Source organism: Mytilus edulis, chromosome 11 (assembly GCF_963676685.1).
Source record: "Mytilus edulis chromosome 11, xbMytEdul2.2, whole genome shotgun sequence".
NCBI classification, from domain to species: Eukaryota; Metazoa; Mollusca; class Bivalvia; order Mytilida; family Mytilidae; genus Mytilus; species Mytilus edulis.
In genome coordinates, this window is record NC_092354.1 from 72,045,288 (window position 1) to 72,069,944 (window position 24,657).

The following is a 24,657-nucleotide window of genomic DNA, read 5'->3' on the forward strand; positions in this document are numbered from 1 at the left end:
AAGTTTTGTAATGTTTTGAAAACAGACTTTGAGGAATTCTGCGCAAATGTATATAAGAACATGTGGTATGAGTGCGCCAGTGAGACAACTCTCAATCAAAGTTATAATTTTTAAAAGTAAACCATATTTATAAGTCAAATTACTGCCTTCAACACAGAGCCGTGGCTCACATGGAACAACAAGCGTTAAAAGACCCCAACACACTTTGTTTAGTGGACTTAATCCAATCGTGTTTCATGCACACTGTATGAGGCATATCACAAAGCATGTGTTTGAAAAAAATTAAGATAATAAAATACTTTACTCCTAGGATAATTCCAAAAGGAAAGTCCCTAATGAAGTGGCAAAATGAAAAGCTCGAACACATCAAACTACTTAATACCAACTGTCATATTCCCGACTTTGTAAATGCATTTTCTTAGATAGGAAATAGTAGATTTCATATTCGAATATTAATCATGTTTAAGTTGCCACTAAATACTAAATACTATGGTTGATATACATTTCAATGCTTTCCGCCCACACGACACGTGTCCTGTACTACTGCGCAATAAACAAAATTGATTTTACTGTAACATCGATAATATTTTGTTAAAAAAGCCATACAAAAAAACAATAACATTCGAATTAAATCCTTATATAGCAATTGAAACCGATAATAAGATATATATATATATCAGACGGCATATGCATTAAAACTGAATATGTTATAAATATGATTGTAATAAAACAAAACAAAACAAAAGTACTTTTAGGAATATTAAAACACAAACATGTATATGATGGATAGTTATTTTATGTTCAAAATTGTTTTTAACAATGTGGATAGAATCAATATTTAGAATGCTACACGCAGTGTTACATGTTGTTAGATGTGGAAACTAAAACTTGAACGCAATCAACAGAAACATATGCATTTGTTCATTTTTAGATAATTTCTGTTGATAGTTTTTCAATTGTTGTGTAATACCAAAAATGATCGTAATTGGTAAAATTTCATGTTACTTGTAATTGTTGGACTACGTTTACATTATAATCGAAAGGAGATACACTGTAAAACTAGATTCATAAATTATCTAATTCTCGATGAATATGTTCATGACATACATTTTGTTATATGGTTGAAATAACGACATAATATTATCAAAAGAAAAGTAGTTAATACCGTTTAAATAAATCTCATCCATTTGCACAAGGTTTTTTGTGTATGGCCATATATTATTTTTAACAATCTTTCCTTTGTTCATCTTCTAGTATATAATTTTTTTTTCTTTTTACATGCCGATACAGTAAGTCTGAACCTTTCAATATATATATAAAGAATACATGGTCTTTTGGAAAATGTTTTTCTTTTGCTGTATCTAGACCCTTCTACCAAGATGCCTGTTTTACATGCACACGTATAAAAATAGCGGTGTTTATTCAACGCAATCATAGTTTTTAACGTTTTTTTTCAAATCAGACTTGTTTATAAAGAATACATACGTGTATGTAACAATGTTTTAGATTTTAACGAGAGAAATTTATGTATTACTGAAAAATTATTACACCAGGGTTTTCGATATCACAAACTAGTCAAAACATTTACTAAATTTTATCATCGGTATAAAGACATCATTCGTAAATATAGCTCAACATGCAGACTTCTAATACGATCAGGTATTTAACATCCAATTTTTTATGGAAATATTCCTTATAAAGCACAAATGTGTCAGTATTCACCTCAGAAACTTACAAAACCTTTGAATAGACTTATTAAGAAGGGATATAATTAAGATACTGTTGTCAAGTCATTAAAGATTGCATATTTTGGCGTAAATATTGAGTCACTGATAAGGTCTTTGCATCGGAACTAAACACATTCATTCTAAAAACAGTTGTTGGCATGACACGGGTTATGTTCTTCTCATATATGTTATGATGGTATGATACTAAACCCCTAACGGGAAGGATTGTGCCTGAAGTTCATATGATGAAATCATAATCTTTCAGACAGTTTAAATGAAGTCTGGAGCTGGCATATCAGTTAACTGCTAGTAGTCTGTTGTTATTTATGTATTATTGTCATTTTGTTTATTTTCTTTGGTTACATCTTCTGACATCAGACTCGGACTTCTCTTGAACCGAATTGTAATGTGCGTATTGTTATGCGTTTACTTTTCTACATTGGTTAGAGGTATAGGGGGAGGGTTGAGATCTCACAAACATGTTTAACCCCGCCGCATTTTTGCGCCTGTCCCAAGTCAGGAGCCTCTGATCTTTGTTAGTCTTGTATTATTTTAATTTTAGTTTCTTGTGTACAATTGGAAATTAGTATAGCGTTCATTATCACTGGACTAGTATATATTTGTTTAGGAACCAGCTGAAGGACGCCTCCGGGTGCGGGAATTTCTCGCTACATTGAAGACCTGTTGGTGACCCTCTGCTGTTGTTTTTTATTTGGTCGGGTTGTTGTCTCTTTGACACATTCCCCATTTCCATTCTCAATTTTATGTATTCTCATACTTTAAAAATTGTTATTTGCGTGTTGATCATGCGGGTCCTCTGAAACCGTTATAAGGCTTATTATAATCGACGCATTACCTTCCCTGTATAAAAACAAAACTTGTGTTTTGTTTAAACTCACTTATTTAATCTGTTTTTGATATCATAGTCGGGTCGCAATACTTTTCCATTTCTAAAGATTTCATTTGAAATGAACAAAAGTGAAACATGATTGAAAGCTATACATCTAGTTATGTAATTTTAATTTGTTGCTGTTTCTTTCTTTTTGAAATGTGTTTGTTAAACCATCATGAACAGATGTATTTGTTGTTATATTTAAAAAAAAACTTACGATACGTTTACAGTTAACAGTAAATTGTGTTATTAAAGATATACACTCGTATTGCCTCAAAGTATTTGAGCCATAAAGTAATGCTCTTAACTGTTTGAACTATGATTTGACACATCTGTGCTTCTGAATCCTTAATATGGAAGCGCAGGTATAACATGATGTTAATACTAATCTGTTTTAATGAATACGTATACCGTTGTGATGGTCATTGTCATGTTGCTTATCAAGAAACAGTAATTCATCATCGTTTATTTAAGATCATTATGTGGAGGATTGAATAAACCTACACAAGGAAATGCCTGTACCTTGTCAATAATATTACAGTTGTTATCAATTCGTTTGATGAGTTTGAGCATTTGATTTTGCCATTTGATAATAGATTTTTTGTTTTAAATGTTCTTTGGTGTTCGGTATATTTGTTGTTTTACTTCTTATATCATTAGGAAACTAAAGCAGTATAATGTGCATTCAATACTCAATAAATACCAATTTGCGGTCAGCTATAGCAAAAGAACTCGTGGTGTAGTGTAAACGTATAAGCGACTCATTCTAAAGACTTGCATTTGTTATATGAATACACACATACACACACATGATACCCAGTAGTAACGTAAACATTACATAATGAGAGATTACGTTTTTATGTCTCTGTCAAGTATACAATTGATTTCATCTCTAATATAAGTTTTACAAATCTAGAAAAAAAGACACGGGATTTCAACATCATCATTGTGTGTGTTGATTGTAAAATCCGAACAAACATGTCAAAAGTAAAATTAACAAATACCAAACTCCAAGGTAAATTTAAATCAAAACGTCTCTTATACAATGGTTACCATTCTAGGTTGTGTTGCAGTGTACATTTACGAGTCAGACATACTGTCTATGTTCTTGCTATATTGAACATAATTCGTTGCATGTCATGTCATATTTGTCTTATTTATGTCATCCCTATATCCTATTCTAATTAGTACAGTCAACTGCATGGAATAACAGTTCGTGCTAATGTCATATAACTTTGTGTGGAGTCTATTCCTAAAACTCGTTTTACTGTAAATTTACATTGTACGTAAGACATTCATTATACAACATACTGGTAACGTTACTCGCGAAAATCGCATTCAAGAACTATTTTTTTATTTAAAGAAGTTCACTTCTGTACACTTAAAATATATTTGTTTGAATTATGTTTTAAAACCCGAAACGTCCAGACATATATCATTAATTTAAATCTAACTCTAAATAATGTTCAATGAAACAAGTCAATGTAAAGTGACAAATTACTTCCTCCAATCCACATAAGCCGATTCAGGAAACACTATACTACAATTACAATGGCAATTTGTAATAAGTACAAATTATTCGTTTGAGACTTCACATAACAGCATAAATGGAAATCAGGATAGTTGTATATATTATTGCTATAATATACCTTACTGTTTTTTTCAACTTTAAATGTTTTATAATTAAAATCTAACAGCATATAACAATGCATTATCTTAGAAATTAATTTTTATATATTCATAGAGATTTACAAGTTTGTAATTATGCATCATTTAACTATCCTTTATATTTACAAACATGAACGAATGGTATTGGTTATAAGCGGTTATTATTTAAATTTCTGAATTCTAAAATTCTCTCAGCATTAATTGAAAACCTGTTCAATCTCCATGACAGAAAGTTATTGTCCTCGCAGATAAAGCTCAAAATATCATCGTCTATGTGTGTAAATCACCTTAAATAAACTGCTAAAAAATAATTAAAGTATTGTCAATTGACTTTGAAACTCATCATATATCCCCACGACACATGTACAGTCATATGTCTGTTATATGTTCTTTTACAATTTCAACCAAAGATGAAGAACTGGAACTTTTATAACTGTATTTGATACCTAAGCTACATAAGTGTCCTTGCAAACAATGGTATATTGCTCTACGAAATCATGCTTCAAGGTTATTTTGAGACTACTCATTCCAGAGGTTGTCGTTAATCAGATCAGATGCGCACTCTGATAATTGGTGTCTCATAAGTTACAATGTATACTTGACAACAGACATTTTATTTTCAGTGTAAAAGTAAGGTTATCAAACGTTACAGAGATAGTTCAGCAAAAAAGTAAAACATAGAACGATTATTTATACCCGCATGGTTGTATGGTGGGAAAATCATGAGTACTTATGCATTGTATATATTATTGATATTTTCCTTTTCAACTTTCTTCATTTTGACACATTTTGTTTCATTCTCCATCAACTTCCTTATTTCCCTGTAGGTATCGTCTTATTCATTTACAGATGTCAACATTCGTATGAAAATGGCATATGTTGCCATTTAAAAGTCCCATCGGTATCATTCAAGAAACAGACAGAAATAGTTCCGAAGATATCGTAGGAGTATATCACCACGCTGGTTATGAAAAGAACAAATGGTTTAAAATCACATCAATCAGTGTCTTGAGAATTGTAGCCATATTCACATAAATAAATATACAATCTCAATAAAATACCAAAAAAAAGTATTAACTTTCTTTTTTTTTAGTTCAACACACATGTTTCATTACACCAAAGCCCGTTATTGTTAGTATTAGCTACCCAGGTTTAATCCACCATATTCCACAGAAGAAAATAACTGTACCAAGTCACCAGTATGAAAGGTATTATCCATTCGTTTAATATGATTAAGCTTTTCATTTTGCCATTTGATAAAGGACTTTCCGTTTTGAATTTTCGTCGGTATTTTTGTGATTTAACTTTTAAAATACACGACGTTGCATATTGTTAGCTTCTGTGTCATGTCCCGGCATATATGACAGGAAATGTCAACCTAAGTTGTGTCTTCTGTACTTTTATTTGTTTGTCTTTTTTTTTTGTTAAGCCTTGGCGTTGTCAGTTTATTTTCTATATATGAGGGTTTTTTTTAATAATCTGAAGTTACACATACTTGATTTTTCTGTAATTTTTAAAATCTGTATGTTTGAAAGCTTGAGATATGTAAGCACTAAAGCAAAAATAGCCAAATCCATATAAGAGCAACTTTGCTTTACTTTGGTGTATAATTTCAAAACTGATAAACGAGCAATTCACCAGTTTGTAAAATTAATGACTTTTCCACTATATAACAATTAATTTAATGTTTCCGCTATCCTTTTGACAAACTAATTAGATAGACACTTGTTGCGGACTTTGTGCATATGAATTAAGCTTTTTATCTGTACACGACCCATGTGGTGACGGAAATGAGTAAAAAAAGGACCCACTTAAAAGTATTTAATTAAACTAGCGCAATGACTTGCCACTCGGTGTTTTGACATGGTTCTTTATATACATACCAACTTTGGAATAAGAAAAGTAAAGAGCAACACATTGCACAAAGCAGAATAATAAGCAATAATATGCAAACACATTTCCAATATTTTGTTTTCTTCATTACCAAAAAATGAGAAACTCAAAGTCTGTGTCATTTTGGTTTTCTTGATATCTGTTCTAAAAAAAAGTATTATACCAAAAGGACATTCAGCTCAGAGGATGACATAAAATGATATCGCTTTTGCAAATCACCAACCCTCTAACCCAAAAAGAATAAAATAGCAAAGAGAGACAACAACAAAAGTTTAGCTATATGAATCAATTGAAACACAAGGGGTATTTGCGGTTGCTCTGGAAGGGTATATCCTGCAATTAGAATTGGTTCTTAATTTTTCTATTACTCTAAAATCAAATTAAACATAATATATTTTAAAACAAACCCTTACATTTTTTTTAGAGATATTAAACCCATGATACTTCATTTTCTGATCTTTTAACGACAAAAAAAAACTCATTTATATGTGTTCGTGACAGCGACGCAAAAATATAGTTTAATATACATAGTATTTATGGTCCTTTCTGTTTTAATATACTAATAAACACACTTCATACCGTCGTAAATAGGATGATTGCTATTTTACCATATATAGTTTCTAACACAAATCAAACAACAGAATATTAAAACAGACTGTAGTTGACATAAAGCAACAATAAACTACTGAAACTATTCAATTTTCAATTACCTAGAAATGGTTTCACATGCTATATCCCAATATAAGGTTATTACATCAAGTATAAAAAATGCTTAAACAAACAGGATTAGATATCAAACACGGCAAACGCTACTATAGTGTTTCCACATAATAAATGACAGTTTTAGTCAATAATCGCTTATTGTTTCTCCATCAAAACCAAAGTATCTTTTATTTACAAAATTGATTTCATATGATTTCAAACATAGAAATATATTTTTAATTTCATGGTCTGAATCAAGCAGGATTTGAACGGAAATCAATAAGTCAGAAACAAACGTTTCAGTGTGATCAGTCTTGTTATATTTCAGAATGGCGGATAGCTCGTTGACAGACTTCCAAAAGGAGAAAATACTTCGGGTGTTTCATTTGTTATACGGTAAGGTGCATTTTAATTTGTTAATTTACATTCTTTTATTTTTATGTGTTGGATGATATCATTTCGTCAACGCTAGGTTGGGTTTGGGTATATTTGAATCTGAATATTCATAAAAAAGAAAGGATAAAACACTTCGGTTGTTTCATTTGTAACACGGTAAGGTGTATTTTTATTTGCTAATTTACATTCTGTTATATGTATATGTGGGATAATATCATTGTGTCAACTGCTTATTTGTTTGTGTTTGATGATGTCATTTTGTCTAATTATAAGTTGGATTTTGGTCTTTTTGAATCTAAGTAACAGGCTACTATATAATATAAAATTTCAATAAATAAGATGTTTTACGGTTTTGAAATAGTCTCCACAGCTCAATTATTTTGATTGTTATTTTCTAAATAAAATTTTAGAAAGCTCGTTAAGTCGTTTTCAATTTTCTTACGTCCTTTTTTTTTGTTTTTGTTTTAAATATATCGTTATATGTACGAAGTTAAACAATAAAGGTAAACTTTTAAAATTCATACAATATAAAAAGTAAGGCGCCAATAGCATGATATTAGTTAGATCAGATTGTAACAATTTCATGTAGAAGTCACAGCAGAATATATGTCATTTAAAAAAAGAAAAATTCGCAATAATACTGAACTCTGAGGAAAATTCAAATCAAAAAGTTCCTGATCAGAAGGCAAAATCGAAAACTCAAACGCCTCAAACGAATGGATAACAATTCCTTAATTGGTAAAGGCATCAAATGTCTGAAAAATGAATATCTTATTTAGAAGACATTGTTAACCTCAAAAGCTACAATGAAATAGACTTAAATTGTTTATCAAAATCGTTTTACTGCGTGGTTCATACAATGTTATATTTTTCCTTATTCATATAATTCGATAGAAGAGGATGAAAATAACGTCACATTATTCCGCGCACTCTTTTCTGTATAAAAAAAACTGATTAAACATACAAGAAATACATAAGCTTACAGTTAACACAAACTATAACTTATAGTTTTGAAGGATAACATACAAATGCCATTCTTTTGAAATTTTTGAAAGTCAATGATACACATGTACGACGAGTTTCATATCTCTAACAGTACATGTATGAAAGTAGAGAAAATAATTTCGTCTAATAAAATATAGAAGGAAGACTCCAAATCATTCATGTATAGGTACACTAATTGTTTTAACTCATAAAAAACAACCACATTATTCGTAATCAGATACAATACAAACATATGCGACAACTAATCGATTGGTTAGCCTCAAATTGCGATGGAACTATCGTGTGTTTATAGTAAAACAAACAAGTGTCTTTCCCAACATTCCGTTTCTATTCCAAATACTGTTAATAAGTTTCCGTTTTTATTTGTATACTGCTACAAAGCTTCAAGACTAATTTACCTAATTTGTCCAGTTCTTGAGCCGGATATACACAATTACTAGCCGTAATCAGAGGACGATATATTACAAGATGACACATCACAAAAGATATATAATTTCATTCCGAACGTCCAACCATCATAAAGTGTAATTTTGTGTTAATCTAGAATTGATTTTGTCTATTATTCAGTTTTGTGAAATTTGTAATTTATCTAGGGTAAACGACGAGTTAATTTTTTTGTATCAAAATAGTTCGAGTGACTTTTGAAAAGCCTGCTGTGTAATTTGCCAAATGATGTTTCGGCCTTTATTTTGCTTTAAAGGTATTCTGATATGTATTTATTTTTATAAATAAGGATAGAGAGGACAAGTTTCTTAAATGCTTTTACGTATTCAATTCGCGATTAAATAAAAGATAAAGATTGTTTATATTGAACCACACCAGTAAGCTACATGTATATATATCAAAATTAAGCATTACAGCATTACAGGGAAATATGATGATATTACAACGTGATAAAATAGTTAAATCATAAATTAATGTATGTTTTGCTCTCCTTAAAGTATCAAAATAGTTATTAAAGGTACGAGGCTTATACCACATTGTATAAGTCGGCTTTATTTGATAATCTTTTATAAATAGTCAAGGACAAAATTAAGCCTTGACAATGTACGACATCCAAAGAGTCTTAAATCAAATAACTAATTAATATAACTTCTGATCTTGATGTCCAGCATTTACAACAGACGCATCTTTGTTTTTGCATTTTGTACTTTAGAAACAAACTTTGCCGTCATTTATTGTCGCGAACTCTAACTTACTGGATGTAGTGAAATATATGAGCGATCATTTATATTAGGGTTCTTTTTTTCTTCTTTCGAATTTTGGAAGTCGCAAAAATAAATCGATTTTGAAAATACTTAATACATATATAGCATTCATGAATTTATGTTTCTTAGAATCAGTCCTAAAATATTTTTGATTATATTCAGAAACACTGCATGTCACTTTAAAATGAAGACATAAGGATATTTTTTCATTCTTTGATAGTTATTTAGGTATTTTAGATTGCTTGAAATCATCAAATATTAAAGTATAATGATATGCTTTTTAACTGACACAAGAAGATTGAAAATAAATATTCCCTTTTCAGAAACACAGTCCCTTTAACTGTGTCAATACATTTTCCTTCACATGGAAATGATAACGACCCTAAGATATCTTCAGTTTTAATTTAGAATTTAAGATTTTTATGGATTGTGGTTATTATACGCAACAACTTGAAAAATTGAAAAGTACCTATCATTGTCTGCTAGCTAAAAATATTGCATAATAATATATTGTTTTCTTCTGAAAATTAAACATTCTACATCTTTAGACTAAAGAATTTAGCCTAGATACGGAAAGTTGTAATTCATGAATAATTCATGTTAACATATTTTGTTTGTTTTTTGAAAGACTTGCATTTCAATCATGTCAGTCTACTTAAAAAACATAATATATCTTTTCATTTCAACAGCCTTAATTAACTATGGTTGCCACACTATGATCGACAATTAAAACTTTCAAATATGCGTATACTTCTAAAATTCCGTGGAAATAGTTAAATGGATTTGCAATCGATAAGCTTGTCATAAAGTTAAGTTGATTATTAGAATTATTACTCGATAAATTGTTTTACTTAGGAACAAAATAGAATGTTAACATCAATTAGATATTACAAGTGTCAACCGCGTATTAGACGAAAATTGCGTCTCGCGCTAATACAATATTTCAATCCTGGTATCTATGAGGAGTTTTTACACACATTATTCATTATTTTCCTAGTTAATGTAATTTTATAACATTTCTAAATTTGATACAAACATTAATTTTTGTCTAAATTTATGTATTTAAGAGAACGATCAAAGCTTTAATCTATTTTTGAAATTATCCGCTCGTATATCGTTTTTTTTTTGCAAGATATTTAAGAATATTCAAAGTTCACTTGATATCACTTCATTTCTTATCTAACATAGGTTGTTAGCATTTTGATAACTTTTGTGTACATCTATCTTAATTTTAGTGGGATCTTCATATTAACAATCACATGTTTTGAAAACAAGGCAACGTGCAACAGGTCATATGGCTGTAAATAAATTAAACAAAAAAAAATGCCAAGGTGGCATTTATAATGTTTAAAGGCAAAATTAGTATACTGCTGCTAAAAAAAACCACAGACAACCACATGACAAAAAGTAATAAGCGACTAAAAAAGACCAATAATTCGCTAAACACGAAACAAAAAATTCATACTTCGACATAAGAGCATGAACTTATTGTACCGGAAAAGTAACCAAGTCTAGTTCTACGCAACGCGTTGTTCATACAAATTACAACTTCATTTTACGTTGAGTTCAATGATAGCTTAATAAATTAAAAAAGAGGTCTTAATTGATGCTACAACTACTGAAATCAGATGCTCTCTGTGTAGGTTCTATTGTTTAGTTGCAACATCGAAATTCAACATCTGAATCATGCAGTTGGATTTATCATGGTATTTATTGATAATCAATGTTCAATTTTTAGTCAAACTTCTTTTAAAACATGTTTAATCCTTGGTATCAACACGGCCATATTCGTTCTGTGCTTTTCATCATCTATAAACTAAGTAAAACTTATGAATCGAACCGAACAATGATAAAAAATCCAACACCACTGTCGTTTATTGTAAAGAAAAAATGGGTTTCACTATTTTCTCATTGTCAACATCTGGCACATAATTAGTCTCACAAGAATAAGACAATATTTGCTTTTATCTAAATTGTTAATCCTTTTGTCATCTTTCCAGTTCAAAATCGCCATTGCTTGACAAGTTGCATATAATCATTATCCCTAATGTGATTCGGCGACAAACAAATGAATGATGTGAATTTCAATTTAATTAATTAAAGCAATGATTGCTAATGCCAAATTTGATTGTCAGCATTTAATCCTGAACTGATTCGTTTTAAATTCTAACCTATACATCTTTATCTGACAGTTGTATGAATTAAAGGCCTCTCAGTCTTTTTTGACATGGCGTAATACTACATGTTATGTATAATAAGTCAAAACAATGAAGGTGTTGTTAAAACTTTTAAATTGCATAAACTTAAAAATGGCTTATTTTAGAATATGATTGTATTTTAAAATAGAAGTATCTGTGTGATGATACTAAACTAAAGTAAATAACTTTTTAAATAAGAAACAATATTATTTGTGTTGATGCCCTAACAGGCTGTCGTTTTCCAAATGGGATAATTTTAACTTTTGTAATTGACATTTAGCAGTATGGAGCACCACTGTTATATGATTGTAAATGCACAAGATCATGTTGGTGTCTGACTGTTATGTCGTATTAACGCTCAATCCATAGATAATGGATGTGTACTGAGTGATACTTAGTCCTTAAGGAAGCTAGCTTGTCATGTTTAGGATTTTTTGTCAGATTTTCGGAATCCTCTGGTTTTATCCATTTGAATGCCTTAAAAAAATTTGCCCGCTGACCCCCATTTTTCTTTTTGTAATTCTTTAACATGTATAATGATAAGCAATCTGTAAAAGTCTTATAAAATTTTAATTACTTTTTAACAGTTTTTGAGAACTTCAACTTGTCAATGATAAAGCTACGAAAAGTCAAGAGAGAATATTTCCCGCAAAAATTTCAATGGCTCTTATCTCGAAAACAAGCACGGTGACATATATTTTTTTTTTGCTCTTTGGATTCCTTTATTAATTCCTTATCAATATAAACTAGTGTTTTGAAAAGTTAATTACTTTGAAACTGAGAAGCGAACTCCCTTAATACATGATATTTTTTTGTTTTTTTGTGTTTCTATACTTGATTGCAGTAATAGTATAGTAAATCTGCCAGCTGAAAAATAATAATAATAAAAAAAGATATAAGAAAAGAGATTAAGTTACAGATTTTAGTCGCAGATATGTACTTTGTGTCTTTAGTGGTTTTGTTAGTTGTTGTTTTGGTTTTTATCAATCTGATTAGTTAACTCCTTTTCATCTAATTCAAATAGAGTCGTCTTATGTTGTACTTTAATACCACTGTCCCGCGTTGCGAGAGGTTTGGACGCCCGCAAACATGTTTGAGCCAGCCACATTCTGTGTGTGCCATTCTATATTCAGGAGCCTGATATTGAATTGTTGTTTGAATATCTGATTTGTTTTCGATTATATTTCATAAATAAATTAGGCACAGATAGTTTTCTCGTTGGATTTGATTTGCTATAGTCATATGACATCCAGGTATAGTATATTATGTGGTATGAGTTTTGCTCATTGTTGAAAGCCTATAAATGATCACTTGTACACCATTCGGTCTCTGTTGGAGGATTGTCTGATTGACAAACATACCACATCAACTTATTTTTATGTGTGTAGGATAACAAAATAAACTTATAAGTCTAAAAATTAGTATATGGAAAGACCCAATAAAGATCTTAGACATGCGTCAAATAAATTACCACACGTTCGAATGTACATCTTTTCATTTTGTTCATCTGAATTTGTATATGTAAAACTATGTGCTTTTTAAAATCTTTTTCGATTTTTTTTCTCCATCAATTAGCTTTACCGGTTTTTATAAAATGCGTTGTTTTGTTCGACATGACACCGAAGAATGTCATGATAATCAACAGTTTGTAAATAAAGTCACGTTAGCAAGTCTCTTTAAATTAATTATCGGTGTATTTATCTGTTCCAATTTCCTTTTTAAACTAACTCTCTGTTTGAATTAAAACTTAACCTATTTATTTTGTTATGGATGTACGTAGGTGAGGTTAGGGAATTTGTGTCAGATGTTCGGACTCCTTGGTGTTTTTCCATACGATGCAATGTAAAATAATTTGACCCCTAACACCTATTTGTCTTTTAATACAAGACTTAATAGCTCATAAAAGGTTATTTGACAGATTCTTGAATTTCTTTCTTTTGATAGGACCCTAAATGATACCAATGCAAATATAAGGTAAAAGTCCGACTCAGTCTTTTCCCGCCAAATTTTATTAATCAAATATCTCGAAAAGCAGTTACATGATCTATCAAAATTTCTATTCTAATTTTATCCTTATCTCATACTTTTCCAGCTTATAGTATCAATTGTAAATTCTTGGTTTATTTAATTTCATCTAAGATCACATAAGTACATCCTTAAAGCATATCTTTCCAGCGAAATGAAAATAAAAGGATTTCATGATGGAGATGAACGACAAAAGCCATTATCTGACGTAGTCAGAGAAAAAAACAATCTTGCATTGCAAACCCGTAGTCAAATATGACAATGTCTTGCGATGTATATTGAAATTATCCGATCGTTTAACGTAATCAACATGTTATATCAGAAAACTGTATTTTCTATTCTAGACATACAAAATAAAGTTTTGTTTACCTTGTATGACACTAAAATATTTTTCCTTTATGTCCTGTTTTTTGTTTTTTTAATTCATTGAATAGATGTGTACACTTAAAAGACATTTAGCAAAAAGGTAAAAATAAAGTCTTCTATATCAGTAATGTTTCTCCACTCGGTATAATTCCTGACGAAATGTTAAGCATGTTTACCAGATTTGAAGCATTTAATAAAATAAAAACCATTATAATTGTGAAGAGTACATGCTAAACATAAAGTGAGTATCGAACATGTTAAATGAACTTAAAATTCACTCAACTGTTGTTATAACTTAAAATATTAAATTTGAGTTCATAAAATCCATAAAAGAGGGACGAAAGATACCAAAGGGACAGTCAAACTCATAAATCTAAAACAAACTGACAACGCCATGGCTAAAAATGAAAAAGACAAACAGAAAAACAATAGTACACATGACACAACATAGAAAACCTAAGAATAAACAACACGAACCCCTCCAAAAACTAGGGGTGATAACTATGATTTATTAATTCGTTACTGACCATACAAACGCATGATTATTAATCACACAGAGATTATAATAACTCAGTCTTAGATTTGACTTCAATTACTGTTATTATCCATTTTTTTTTATCATAGATACCAATCAAGATGGGATGATAAAGAAAGAAGATTTTGGGCTTGCTGTTGAGGTTTGTAAAAGAAGAGGGACGAAAGATACAAAAGGGACAGTCAAACTCATAAATCTAAAACAAACTGACAACGTAATGGATAAAAATAAAAAAAGACAAAAAGAAAAACAATAGTACACATGACACAACATAGAAAACTAAAAAATAAACAACACGAACCCCACCAAAAACTAGGGGTGATCTCAGGTGCTCCGGAAGGGTAAGCAGATCCTGCTCCACATGTGGCACCCGTCGTGTTGATTATGTGATTACAAATCCGGTAAATAGTCTAATTCGGTAGGTCACATTCATAAACCACTTGTAACATTATGTTCAAGGGAAAACCTCTATAAATATGGAAATAGAATATGTCGGGTATTTTACAAGTTCATGTATATGAAAATTTCAATATGAAACCGAAGTAAAAATTATATCATGTAGCTGTAGACATGATTGAAATGCAAAAGAAAATAAAAGTATATACCGAAAAAACAGTTTGCATTGTGTTGTATGTACTGTTGATTAAATCATTCAACCTACAAGATAGTATTCACGTTCCTCACAGAAATATTTAACAGTATTGTAAAGCTACATTGTACACGCCATTTTGAAATTATTATGTAAGTTAAAAATAAGTCATGAATATTTCCTTAATAATGAGATTAGGACTGTTTTTGGTACAATGAGTTATATAATATACAACACATCACGTAGTGAGATGAAATTGTATTTATATCTGACTGATGAATATAATGCAATAGGATCGCGTTGGATACAAATTTATAGCTAAGATTTGGATGCTTCATTTGATACATTTTGATGCATTCCCTTTGTTTACTTGAATGGTACATGATTTATTTTCGTACAATTATAATATACGATGCTAGTTACATGTCCCAAGTCACTTATAGAAAATCAAAAATGTAATGTTTGTTTTGCATTTGGAGTATATATCTTCTAAATATCCGATATTTGATATTTTTAATGTGATTCCCATCAAAATTGCTTTGATTACATTGAAACTATACTAATTAATCAAAAGGTTCCCAGTGGTAAATTAAACATCCAGTATAGACATCCAAATGAAAGCCAACAACAGAATCGTCCCTTGGAATCTATTTCTAAAGATCGACATTGTTAAATTTAATTTTTATCTTGAGTACAAAGAAAATGTATGGTCTACAGTCAAAATGTGTTCTTAGGTTGAAATTTCAAAAAAAAAAATTGTATTTCCGCAGAAAGTATGTAAGATATTGGATTGGACAAAAGGTGGCAAGGAATATTCTGAAGCTGAGGAAACACTGAATTTGATATGGGAAGGTTTGAAGAAATACGCTGATGAAAACCAGGTATAAGAATTATATCAATTTGTTATTCATTTGTACAATATGCCGTAAAAAACATGTAGAATAGCGTATGTCTAAATAAATAATGTCGAAACTTTTTTTTAGAAACAATATATATATTATATTATTGAAAATGCATTTTTTGTATAAATAAGATATATTAATAAAATATCAAATTAATGAAGACATAATGTCATTTTTTATTGTTTCAATGCCATATGCATTTCATAGATACAAAAAGGAAAGATTAACAATTCAATTATTCGATTGCTTTTGATTTTGCCATTTGAAAGGGGACTTTCCGTTTGGAATTTTGTTGGGAGTTCAGTATTTTTGTGATTTCACTTTTTAATACTTCAGAGCTAACAATGTGAAAAATTCTTGGCTATTATAAGTTGACATGTCACGTTACAATGTCCATCTATTTGTTCTCTGTAAACTTGATACTTTTCTAATTCGGATTTTTCAGTTTTTATTTATCATATTCTATATTTGCTTTCAATCTTTCGTCAGACTTGTCATGCAAGTTGACAAACACGGCATTCATTTTACAACTGAATAAGCACCAGCATCTCCGGGAAAATTTAATAAAAATAGTTTTTCCGGTTCGCAGTTAATGTACACGCTTGACATGACAAATCAATTGCGTTGTGGTAAAGCATACAGTGATAGAATTAATATCATGCTGGTCGTGAAATGGATCTTTCCTGTTACATCAAAATGTCAACTATAAAACAAAGCTTTCTTATTTTAGCGATATTATTCTACCGATGTTGTTGTAAAATGTATATAAATCATTTAAACTCAGATAATGGATTAACACACTGCTTTTACACAAATCACAATAGCTGTTTTCAAAGTTGTGATTTATTCGAAATCGTGTTAGTGTTAATAATATTGAGTTGATATACATGTATATTTTTCCATTGCACTAACATTTTAAGATTACACGTCATTTAAAAAGAACACCTAAAGATCAACTATAAAACAAAGCTTTTTTTATTTTAGCGATAGTATTCCACTGATGTCGTTGTAAATGTATATAAATCATTTAAACTCAGATAATGGATTAACGCAAATACTGCATTTTAACACAAAAAAAGTAACTGTTCATATTGCTATTGATTTGACATCGTGTTAATGGTAATACTATTGAAATTTCATAGCATTCATATATTAAGGTTGTATAAACACGTCAATTAAATAATACACTGACTATGTATGTCCCTCATATATCAAAAGCCTTTCTGACTATTTGAATGTGTTTCTTTTGATTGCACGCAATCACAAGTATACTCAGGACCGTCATAGCATAATTAATGTTTCATGTTTAAAGGGGTCTATGTGGGGTTTGCCTTATACAAACTACTTTCTTGTAGAACAAATTATACGCATGTATGATAATCAATTACTTTTAGCTTTTTATATTTCCTAAGATTATGCTATCTGTTTACATAGGATGATAAGGTATCGGAGGATGAATGGCTCAAAATGTGGACAGAAAGTGTAAAGGACATTAAAAGTGGTAAAGAGTTTCCGGAATGGCAGAAAAAGTTTGTAGATTTCATGTTTAAAGTCAACGACAAATCGGGTAAGTGAATCTTAATACAGTGCAACCAGGCTAAACCGAATCCTGCATAAACCGAAAACCTGTATAACAAAATATGTTCGTAAGCACCGTCATATCCAATTGTATGCATTGTGAACTTGATAAAACCGAACATCGGCCAAAACTTAACAAAATTTAAGTCCCGAAGAGGTTCGATTTAAATAAGTTACTAAAAACACCCCTGTGCTTATCATATATTTAATTTTGCAATATTGCGTACATGAATTCGTTGTACTGTTTCGTCATTCTATTAAAAAAGAAAAGCTACAAGGAAAAAGTAAGCTAACAAAAAAGCGATAATTCTAAACGGAAACTCCCTAAGCAAACGAAATAATCGACAGCTAAAACACATCAAACAAATCCAAAACGACTCGGTATAGGCATTTTCTTATTTAGAAAAAGGTATATTAAACATGGTTTTAAAGTTAGACGTTAAGTTTTTGAGTTATAGGATTTTATTCATCAATCATGTTGAGTGGCAGTGTTCTTACTATAGTTCAAAAGAACGTAAAACAATTTCACTAAACTTTTTTTATTTTTTTTTATTTATTGGCAATTAATTATTTTGATTGAAACAAAAACGTGATCTTACGTTTTGAAGTATTCACTTTAAAACGCTGTCAAGAATTATGAAACTTTAATGACTTGTTTATATCTATTGAAATAAACCCTCTTTTGTTTTAATTTATAAATTTCTAATATTACCATGCAGAGTTCTGGAACTAAAATAGTTGAACAATTATCGAAAACTGTTTATTATGCAACGGACGTATCATGTGGTCATGGCGCCGCTCTATATTAACAACTTTATATGATACAATTCAAGCATCAAGATTTTAAAATTCAGAAAATTACAAATTGTAAAAATGTTACATATCATAGAAAAAATGCGTTTGTTTCTATTTTATATTTCCATAATTTAGGTGACAATGAAATAGACGAGAACGAATTTAGCACGGTTTATCAAGCATATGGTATAAGCAAAGATAATTGTAGCACTGCCTTCAAGAAAATATCCGGTGTAAGTAGTTTATAATTTAAGAAGGATACCACATTCCATGCCGACTTTTTATATATTTTTGTGTCTTGATTATAAAGATAACAACTGACATAAGCTAATGTTATAAAATAAAATACAAAAGCGGCGGATAATATCAAGAATATTTGCAAAACTCCTAAATAAAATACAGACATAGCAAAGCCCTTGAAAAAAAAAAAAAGAGAAACAAGTTCGATAAAAACTACATCGAAAATGAAAGTCTGAGAAACACTGACCGCAATAAAAAAAAAATAAGGGTTACTCAGGTTTTCCGAAAGGCTCAGATACCTGGAAGTCAAACAGCTAATAAACTTAGGACGAAAACAGGTTAGGACCTGTTTTTGTATTGTTATGAGTTACAATTTATGACTAAAATTAGCAAAGACCCATCAAAACAACATTTGATACAAAAATTTAACAATACTTTTAGATATTTGGATGATATATTGGCTCTAAATAATGACGACTTCAGTATGTATACTAAAGAAATTTATCCTGTAGAACTTACTTTAAATAAAGCTAATGATAACAATGACCACTGCCCTTTCCTCGATCTTGATATCTATATCATAAACGGGAAGCTTAATACAAAAATTTATGATAAAAGAGATGATTTTTCATTTCCTATTGTTAATTATCCATTTTTAGATGGTGACGTTCCCTTGTCACCATCTTATGGTGTTTATATATCTCAACTTGTACGATTCGCTCGTGTATGTAACAATGTATTAGATTTTAGCGAGAGAAATTTATGTATTACTGAAAAATTATTACACCAGGGTTTTCGATATCACAAACAGGTCAAAACATTTACTAAATTTTATCACCGGTATAAGGAAATAATTCGTAAATATAACTCAACATGCAGACATCTTATACGTTCAGGTATTTCACATCCAAAATTTTATGGAAATATTCTTTATAAAGCACAAAAATGTCAGTATTCTCCTCAGAAACTAACAAAACCTTTAAATAGACTTATTAAAAGGGGATATAGTTACGATACTGTTGTCAGGTCATTAAAGATTGCATATTTTGGATTTAACATTGATTCACTGATAGGGTCTTTGCATCGGAACTAAACACATTTATTTCTAAAAAAACAGTTGTTGGCATGACACGGGTTATGTTCTTCTCATATATTTTATGATAGTATGATACTAAACCCCTAACGGGAGGGATTGTACCTGATATTCATATGATGAAGACATAATCTTTCAATCAGTTTAATTGAGGTCTGGAGCTGGCATATCAGTTAACTGCTAGTAGTCTGTTGTTATTTATGTATTATTGTCATTTTATCTATTTTCTTTTGTTACATCTTTTGACATCAGACTCGGTCTTCTCTTGAACTGAATTTTAATGTGCGTATTGTTATTCTTTTACTTTTCTACATTGGCTAGAGGTATAGGGGGAGGGTTGAGAACTCATAAACATGTTTAACCCCGCCGCAATTTTGCGCCTGTCCCAAGTCAGGAGCCTCTGGCCTTTGTTAGTCTTGTATGATTTTAAAATTTTAGTTTCTTGTGTATAATTCGGAGTTTAGTATGACGTCCATTATCACTGTACTATTATGCATATTTTAGGGGCCAGCTGAAGGACACCTACGGGTGCGGGAATTCTCGCTACATTGAAGACCCATTGGTTGCCTTCGGCTGTTGTTTGCTCTATGGTCGGGTGGTTGTCGCTTTGACATATTCACCATTTCCTTTCTCAATTTTATGATATATAGAGAATAATACATGGCAAAATCCGTATCATATGTCGTATCATCCCGAGACATCAATATCAGCCCAAGGGCCTTTAGGCCCGAGGGATGATATTGGTCGAGGGTGATACGGCATGTGATACGGATTTTGCCATGTATTATACACTTTATCATATATTTCCACAGAAGAGTATTATATTATATGAACAGTTTTCTGATCCATAGCACTGGGTTACCTTCAGTTCTACTTTTGTCTTGTTTCAAAGGCCTTAAGGAACTGCTCAATTACTTATCCTAAGCACCAGGGTTACCTTACAACATGTACAATTTGCGTGCTGTTGTTTTAAAAATATTTTGTTTATTATTGTATTAATTTGTGTGTTTTGTATTTTTCATAGTTGCATTTAGTGTGCCAAAAAATATGAAAACTTGACGTTCGTGACGTCACATACAATATGAAAACTCGACGTTCGTGACGTCACATACCAAACAATGACGTCATTCAAAAAATTTACCTATTTTGAGGAAAATTTTTCTTAAGTAAAAAAAAACCAAAACTGACTTTATGTAAAAAAAAAAAAAAAAAAAAAAAGTAGGGGTGTGATAAAGGGTATGCGATAAAGGGTAGGGGTGTGATAAAGGGTATGCGATAAAGGGTGCGCATCAAAGTTGCGCGATATGGATTAAACAGCAGGCTATTTATCACATATGCAAAACTACTGTATTTACTACTAAACATATGATAAAATACTATATCCAGCTAAGTACTCAACTGATAACCGAGTCTGTGTTTAAACCTGTTACTTCACAAGTTAACACTCTTCAAAATGATTGTCTCGCGCTGAACAGTAAATACAATAGTTCTCATAAATACCACGGGTTTAGGGGAGAACTTTTTTCATATGAATTTCTAAGGTCGAACACAGTAGCTCCTGTACACGAGGCAAACATAATACAAGGAGGCAACCAAAGAGTTTGACAAGGATAAAGGAAATTAGATACTAACAGAGACATAACCTTTATTTGGAAGTTCATTCATTAAAAAACTGATTCGATATTTTAACAAGTTTTTGTTACGTAGAAGTGACTGAAAATTGGTACGTCGTAGCAAGTTTATATGCAAATATCTCGTTACTTTTCTTTACTCCACAAATTAAGCCGATTGAATTAAATAAACACATGTTTACACTATAGTATTCTACCCAATAACCCTGATTATACAGACGCCATAACTTTCCTCCAAATTATGACATAATTATATTTTTGACATTTTTACATTACGTTTGTGTATAACATGTAAACGGGAGGAAATCCAACTAAACCGAAACTTAATTATTGATACATCAAGATTTCAATAGTAAAGCCTACATATAATTTCGTTGAAAATACTGACATGTTTATTTTTATTCCAGGGTAAAAATATTACTAAACCTCAATTTGAGGCATTGTGGAAGGAATATTTTGTTTCCAACGACAGATCATCCAAAGGAAATTATCTTTTCGGTGTGCCTGATTTCATTTGAAGGTGTACCTGACTTGATGATGAATGTATTGGTGATATGTAGCCGAATCTATTCGATGTTTCAGTGAAGATGTTAATTGTTTAGTCATTTCCGGTAGTGTCGTGATGCTGTGTTTGTTTTCGGAACCTTCAATGATAGGATGCTCCTCTTTACAGAGACATATAGTTATTAACTCTTGCTCTCTAGCGAAGAGTGTTGCTTATTTGCAGTTAAACCAAATCTTCTTTTTCTCCGAGAGATGATTATTAGTATTTAGTATAAACATTTAACAGACGATAATATTATATATGTGTTGTGTTCTTAACCTTCACACGAATCAGGAACTTATGTTAAGCTCACATTAATGTTTATTCCTATTTAACATATCTGATAAAAGGATCAAAATGGTGAGCATTGAAATGATCCAGATTAGATTTATCTATTGCTTTATGTTTGCTGAATAATAGCGAGGCATATTAAGAACCAATTGAAGTAAGACCACAATCATCAATATATCTACACTTTAATATATTCTCAAAGTTTTATCTTTTCAAACCCGTTTACAAGTGATATCTATATTTACGATATCATCACGGAACCCTTTACGAATTTTTCTTAAATTATTCTTAATTTGATTACACATATAATGAGAATCATTATGTTGTCATCATAGGCAAGCAAATACAGAGAATTGTTAAGAGAAATTGTTATTGAAACATTTATAAAAGACGGGCGTGCAACCATGGAATACACTTTCTATAATTTTTAATAAAACTGCTAAGACAGAAGATCGTGTGATGCTTATTCAATCTAGTGTATGTGTAAAATTTCTTTAATCACTGTAAAAGAACATGCTATTTAGAGAAAAATCTTTTGCTCACATCATATGCAGTATACCGAGCTACGGAATTTTTAGTTCATATTTGGCCAATGATTCCGTATTCTTTTCTCTAATCCTCCATGATATTTGATTACAAAAATATGATCTTTTACTCGCTTCGGTTGACATAATATTATTGTTCGATAGCCATGCTGTTTAGATGTTATAAAAATGGTCTTTGTAATTTTAGTGTATGGTATATTTCTTATAATTTTATACTGAATAAATATACTATCCTTGAAAATATAGAAGTTTATTTCCTTAAATGAAAGAGAGAACGTTTTCATTCATTCACATAGTTGAAGGACTTTTTTACGTCATTATGATTTGCATAAATAATTTATTAGTTGGATATCATGAAACATGTCTTATATTATATTAATGTTAGATGCATCATTTACCAGGAGTTGTCCACCTTTCAGTTATTTTACATACATGCTACGTAAAATCAGTTAAAACAACACAATTAAAATTAACTGATGAACCATGACAGACGAGAATGATCAATGTGACCTTGACACGATCACTTAACACAACTTTATCTATTAGACATGGTTGATTAATTCATTTTATGGGAACTAATAATGTAAAAAAGTTCGTTGTCAGAAATGCCCTGTAAAACTAACGTTTGTACCTTTAAATCAAATTGAGTTTAAAAACATCTGTACAATTCAACATCTGCCTAACTAATTTGGGTACTGCATCACGAATAATTAACGTTGACAATTGAACGTTTCATAAAATAATATAAGGAAACTGACATAAAGCCGAACGTCCCTGTATACCATACAATACTATCATACAACGCATTCACTTGGAGAATAGAAATTAACCTACACAGGAAATCCCTAACATTGACCAATGCACAATGCATATAGTGGCATTGAAAAATTCATCCAGTCAGACGCCGGTCTAGTAGACTTTACAATAAATGCAAACACAGCAATTACATGGTCAGTAAAAACTTACATAATCATGAGAAATTATCGTTGATGTTTCTTGACTGTTATACATTAGGTTAATGTCAGATTAACTATGTCAAGTAGACGTTTATATGCAAAAGAAAGGCAACAGTAGTATACCACTGTTCGAAACTCATAAATCGATTGAAAAAAACTAAATCCGGGCTACAAGCTAAAACTGAGGAAAACGCATCAAATATAGGAGAACAACGAAACAACAGAAACACAACATTAAAATGTAACACACACAGAAACGAACTATAATATAACAATGGCCACTTTCCTGACTTGACTTTTTAAGAAACCAAATACACACAGCTTATATATAAAATGTAGAAGCGGTAGTGTTAGCGCAAGATCCTTAATTTAGTTATGTATGACTAGATATTTTCAAACATATTTGTATATAAGCCGGCATGTAGATTTTGTTTTGAATGCCAAATACATTATTTTCTAAATTAATTAAAAAAACGTAGAACAAGTCAAATATAAAAATGAATAAAGGTAACTGGATCAGACCAACCTTCTGTATAGTGTATTTGTATTTGTTGTTTGGTAAAACTGTTACAACCATGTTCAAATTTAAGCTTGTTTGTAATGCCCAATTACTACCAGAAACGAAATTTTATTTTAATTTGCTGATCTACATTATATTGACAAAATGAAAACATACAAGGAAAGGGTGCGTCAAATGGTAAGAAAAAAAAGAAATTCTAGATAACAGATTACACTCATTTAAGGAATATCAGTTTAGTGTCAGCTGCCGTTATTAATTTACTTATTCTTGAAGAATATATTGAAAAAAATATAAAATGCAAAAGAACATTGTATTCTGGGAAATTTAAGTCTTTATACAACGAATACACATTTGTATC

General features: G+C 30.5%; 1 protein-coding gene across 1 annotated transcript; it reads left to right on the forward strand.

Annotated features, from left to right (window-relative positions):
* Window positions 1-6,958: 6,958 nt before the first annotated feature.
* LOC139496197 (calexcitin-2-like) lies at window positions 6,959-23,064 on the forward strand. Its single transcript, XM_071284665.1, has 6 exons — window positions 6,959-7,278; window positions 14,705-14,757; window positions 15,975-16,085; window positions 17,541-17,673; window positions 18,615-18,712; window positions 21,851-23,064. The coding sequence occupies exons 1-6, from the start codon at window positions 7,212-7,214 to the stop codon at window positions 21,959-21,961; spliced, it is 573 nt and encodes a 190-aa protein (XP_071140766.1). The 5' UTR covers window positions 6,959-7,211; the 3' UTR covers window positions 21,962-23,064.
* The last annotated feature ends 1,593 nt before the right edge of the window (window positions 23,065-24,657 follow it).

What these genes read in the sequence shown, in the direction of transcription:
- LOC139496197 (XM_071284665.1), top strand. Translation starts at nt 7,212, where the DNA reads ATGGCGGATAGCTCGTTGACAGACTTCCAAAAGGAGAAAATACTTCGG. An exon ending in TAAAGTCAACGACAAATCGG is followed by an intron (nt 17,674 to 18,614) that starts GTAAGTGAATCT and finishes TCCATAATTTAG; the next exon opens with GTGACAATGAAATAGACGAG. An exon ending in CCTTCAAGAAAATATCCGGT is followed by an intron (nt 18,713 to 21,850) that starts GTAAGTAGTTTA and finishes TTTTTATTCCAG; the next exon opens with GGTAAAAATATTACTAAACC.